Consider the following 4,388-nt stretch of genomic DNA (forward strand, 5'->3'; position numbering starts at 1 on the left):
CTAGGTCGAGCTCCAGTTTATTTTCTTATTTATGCTCTGCTCTTTTCTAGTTTTCTCTTGTTACTTCTGCTTATTAGTTAATTCTGCTTAGTCTTGTTTATTGCACTTGTTTAGTAGCTTAATTTCTGCTTAGTACTTCTTTAAGTTGTTTACTTTATTGTATTTCATTTATGCTTCATTAGGTTGATAGATACCACCCCCCATACCTGAATTGGCTTAACTTGTTCTATCTTGATTGCATCTTTTGTGATTAGCATCATCCCATTTGGATTGACACCTTAATTACTACAATGCATAAGGGTAATTGAACCTGCTTGGATAGAGATATAAAAATCCTAGTATCATATAAAAACCTTCGAAGAATTACCCAACCGTGAATGATTTCAGTCTCCAATTCTTCGTAGATGTGATGATTTAGATTGACCGATACAAGTACTGAAATAATTTCAATCTCCAATTCTCCGTCGTGCAATCTGGACGTAGATCATGAGGCGTCGACAGTGCATCAACGTTGTGCAGATGAACTACAGACTATTTTTTGTGGGAGGAATGAAATGATTTGCTAATTACTTTTTTGGTTGCAGTTGCAAGAATAGTCAGTAGGCACAAGACTTGGTTTATATAGACGAGACGAAGCGGTTACAATGAACAGTTACATATAATTAATTAATAACGCGAACCGTCGCGTCGTTACTCATAAACGATTAGACTTCACACGCAGACTTCATCGCCTGACTTATTTACTCACATTGTACGAATGACTTCACAATCTAAGTTTTAAGTCTTTATGTAAACGGTTAAAGTCTACTAAATAAGTCAACTACTGAAGTGAACGAAGTTGTCCAAATATTACAAAAACTGAAGCAAGTTCACAGATAATAGACAAAAATACACCATTCAAACAAACGGACACGATAAAGAAAGATTCACAGATTTTAGATCTTAATTGAAAGATCTACAAAACAAAAGAGATTAATACAAGGGAATTTTGCACTTACACCCACTTTCCCCTAAACTATTAACACACACACCCACTTTCTACTATCACTATACTTTTTTTATGTCAAATTACAATTTACACCCTCCAACTAAACTAACATTCTCTTTTTCCTTTTCATTTTTCTTTCTCATTTCTCTCTCTATTATCTCTTTCTCTTTTAATATTTTGTTTCTTTGACATTTGTTTTTTATTTTCATTACTATGTTTAAGTTTAGTAACTTTAGTTGTTCACAAAAAAAAAAAGTTAAGAAACTTGTAAATAAACATTTTTTGCATTTTTCAATATTTTTCTTTCCACAATTTTTTTTTTAATGAGACTAATCTAAATCACATACAAATGAATTGGTCTTCATAGTCAAATCAACAATTTATAAGTCCAAACTAAATTAATTAAATAATATAGAAATTAATGAATTTATTTAACTAAATTTTCAATATGAAATAGACTTATTTAACTAAATTCTCAATATGAAATTGACTGTTTGTCCACATACTTTAAGCTTAAATTAGATGCATAATGGATTAACAAAATATTGCATTCATACGTAGTTATCCATTTGGATAAGTTTTAAGGAACTTTGATTTGTTACCATTACCCAAAAATTCTATAGGTATCCACATGACCATGAACATATGGATTTGATGTTGTCGTTATATCCTAAACTCTAAATCTCTATAACTTGCAAATTCGGTTGGTATCCACATGACTACAAATATATGGATTTGATGTGTCACTAGTACCACATATATGGTCATGTGTTATGGGTTTGATAAGAAACTTTGATGTGTTACTAATACACACATTTATGGTCATGTGTTACTAGTATCCACAAATTCTATTGATATCCACATGACCATGAACATATGGATTTGATGTTGTCGTTGTATCCTAAACCCTAAATCTTTAGAATCCACAAATTCTATTGGTATCCACATGACCATGAACATATGGATTAGATGTTTTCGTTGTATCCTAAACCCTAAATCTTTAGAACCCACAAATTATATTGGTATCCACATGACCATGAACATATGGATTTGATGTTGTCGTTGTATCCTAAACCCTAAATCTCTAGAACCTACAAATTCTATTGGTATCCACATGACCATGAACATATGGATTAGATGTTGTCGTTGTATCCTAAACCTTAAATCTTTAGAACCCACAAATTCTATTGGTATCCACATGACCATGAACATATGGATTTGATGTTGTCGCTGTATCCTAATGTAGAGTAGTTAATCTAAAATATAGTAATATGGATCTTAAAATATAGAAAATATAAAATCATAGTTTATTGTATAAAAATAAATAGATAATTTTTTGATAATAACTATTTAAAGTGACGACAAAAGAAAAGTAAGAATAAAAGAGAAATAGGAGAGCGAGAGAGAAAGAGAAATAATCGATTAAAAAAAAAATTATCCTCCACCAATTTTTTTTTTTTACTCCAAATCATATACAAGGGTAAAATTGTCCAAAAACATAAGCCACATATGCAAAACACATCCAAAAGTACACCTTCCATCCAAAATGGGTGTAAGTGTAAGAACTTTGATCCAAAGTGGGTGTAAGTGCAATTGACCCTTAATACAACAATGAGGATTATACCGGCGATTAACACATTCTCGACCATCCCGCGTCCACGACGATATGATAGACGTATTTCCGTCATCTGATCTTTCACCTTGTCTAGCTCCTGCTGAACCCATAGCATATCTTTATTTTTCTGAATGGCTATAATAGAATTCCTTTGGTCAGCAAGTCTATCTCTTATTACTTGAAGTTCTTTCATAATAGCCTCACCCCACCATTTCATAATATGGTCCTCTCCATCAGAGCCGGCCAAGAGGCCAAGCAAGCCAAGCAATGGTTTGCGGCCGTACGTAATAAAATCAAAATTTTGGTTGTATCTACAATTGTTTTCCTTAGGCCAGTGGTTAAGTTGTCATGATATTGTCACCACTATTCAGGTTCGAGCCCCATAAGCTGCATTTAGTGAGTTTAGTTTTTTTTTGGCTTCTAGCCCCAGAAAGTTCAGCGCTGGCTCTGCACTGCATCCTATACAAAGAAATAAGAATATTATTTATACTCAAATAATAATTATACCAAACGAATAAACCACCACACAGTCTCACAAGCTCATGGTTATTGCATCCAAAGAAAATCCTTCCATGATTTTCGGCTGTAGTGAAACATTTCATAAAGGTTTCCCTTCCGCATAAACATTTGTCAGGAATTCCAAATGTCATGCAAAGAAAGTTTACTTCGGGTGGACCTGTACTCCATACTTGCAAAGAACTAGAAGATGACTGAGTGTAGCAGTGTAACCCCATATCTATGTGCAAAATGAACAAAAAACGATGAGAACATATATATTTTCGAACAAAATTAGCTAAAGCGTTACAAAACCAAATCGCCGACGTGGAATGATAAGAATACTTATCTGAGATGTCCTTGAATTTCGAAGACGAAAGACAATCTGAATTTTCGAGAGCAACAATATCGGAATTTTTGAGAGAGAAATTTTGGAGAGAGAGAGAGAGATCACATAAAAAAACTAGGGTTGACTTACACAGAGAAGTATATATATTGTTAAATTATCCGGTTAGGTTAAAATCAAAGAATCGGTACGCATTCGGTTAGGTTCAGCTATCGGTTTGGTTAAATTATGGGTGAAATTAAGATAATATAATATTAATGGTTGATTGCATGACAAAGTCAACCACCAATAGTCTACAGAGAAGTCTACTTAAGCAAACCCTAAATCAAATAATTTTAGCCTAATCAACCTTTCCTTGTTTAATTTGACTCGTTTATATGTAAATTTATTTTATTTCAATGCAAGAAGTCTATGTGGTTATTATTTGATCAATAGATTTATCAAATAATTTTTTATAATTTTTTTAATTAAAATTTAAACTATAATTAAGTAGTAGACGTCTTTTAATGTCTTCTTGTTGAAGTCAATTTGTAATCCACCTTAAAGAAATCTGTTGCAGACTTCCTCGGGTTACATTTGTCATTTCGGCTTCTGTTTTTTGTTTGGTCGTAAGGGAGTCACTGTAATTTCATTACCCTTAGTGGTTATGTTTCTCAAATATCGAATATGGGGTCTACTTTTGCATTTAAGTCCAAATAAAGGTCTAAAAAAGCAATTGCCCCAAAAATATATATATGTCTCGTCTTTTCATATTCTGTCAGTTCTTTTTCATATTAGACCATGAATGTAATGCCCCCAAACCTTCCCTATGGTCGGACAAACCACGGACGGCCCAGAGGTCGTTACGAGGGAACAACGGCCTGCGATCCAGCCGAGGTTCCATCAACAAATTAGGTTCCTCAGCCAGTTCACTGGCAGTTGCCTCTACCCCCCCCCCCCCCCCC

General features: G+C 33.5%; 1 protein-coding gene across 1 annotated transcript in view; it reads left to right on the plus strand.

Moving 5' to 3' along the window:
• Positions 1–290: 290 nt before the first annotated feature.
• LOC104773676 (aspartokinase 3, chloroplastic-like) overlaps positions 291–4,388 on the plus strand; it is a gene marked incomplete at its 3' end in the record, with an annotated part of 11,679 nt that continues 7,581 nt past the window's right edge. Inside the window, exon 1 of the mRNA XM_019242719.1 lies at positions 291–300. Within this exon, the coding sequence (XP_019098264.1) occupies positions 291–300 (10 nt within the window). The remainder of the gene's footprint in view (positions 301–4,388) is intronic.

This window comes from Camelina sativa, unplaced genomic scaffold (genome assembly GCF_000633955.1).
Source record: "Camelina sativa cultivar DH55 unplaced genomic scaffold, Cs unpScaffold00617, whole genome shotgun sequence".
Taxonomy (NCBI): Eukaryota; Viridiplantae; Streptophyta; class Magnoliopsida; order Brassicales; family Brassicaceae; genus Camelina; species Camelina sativa.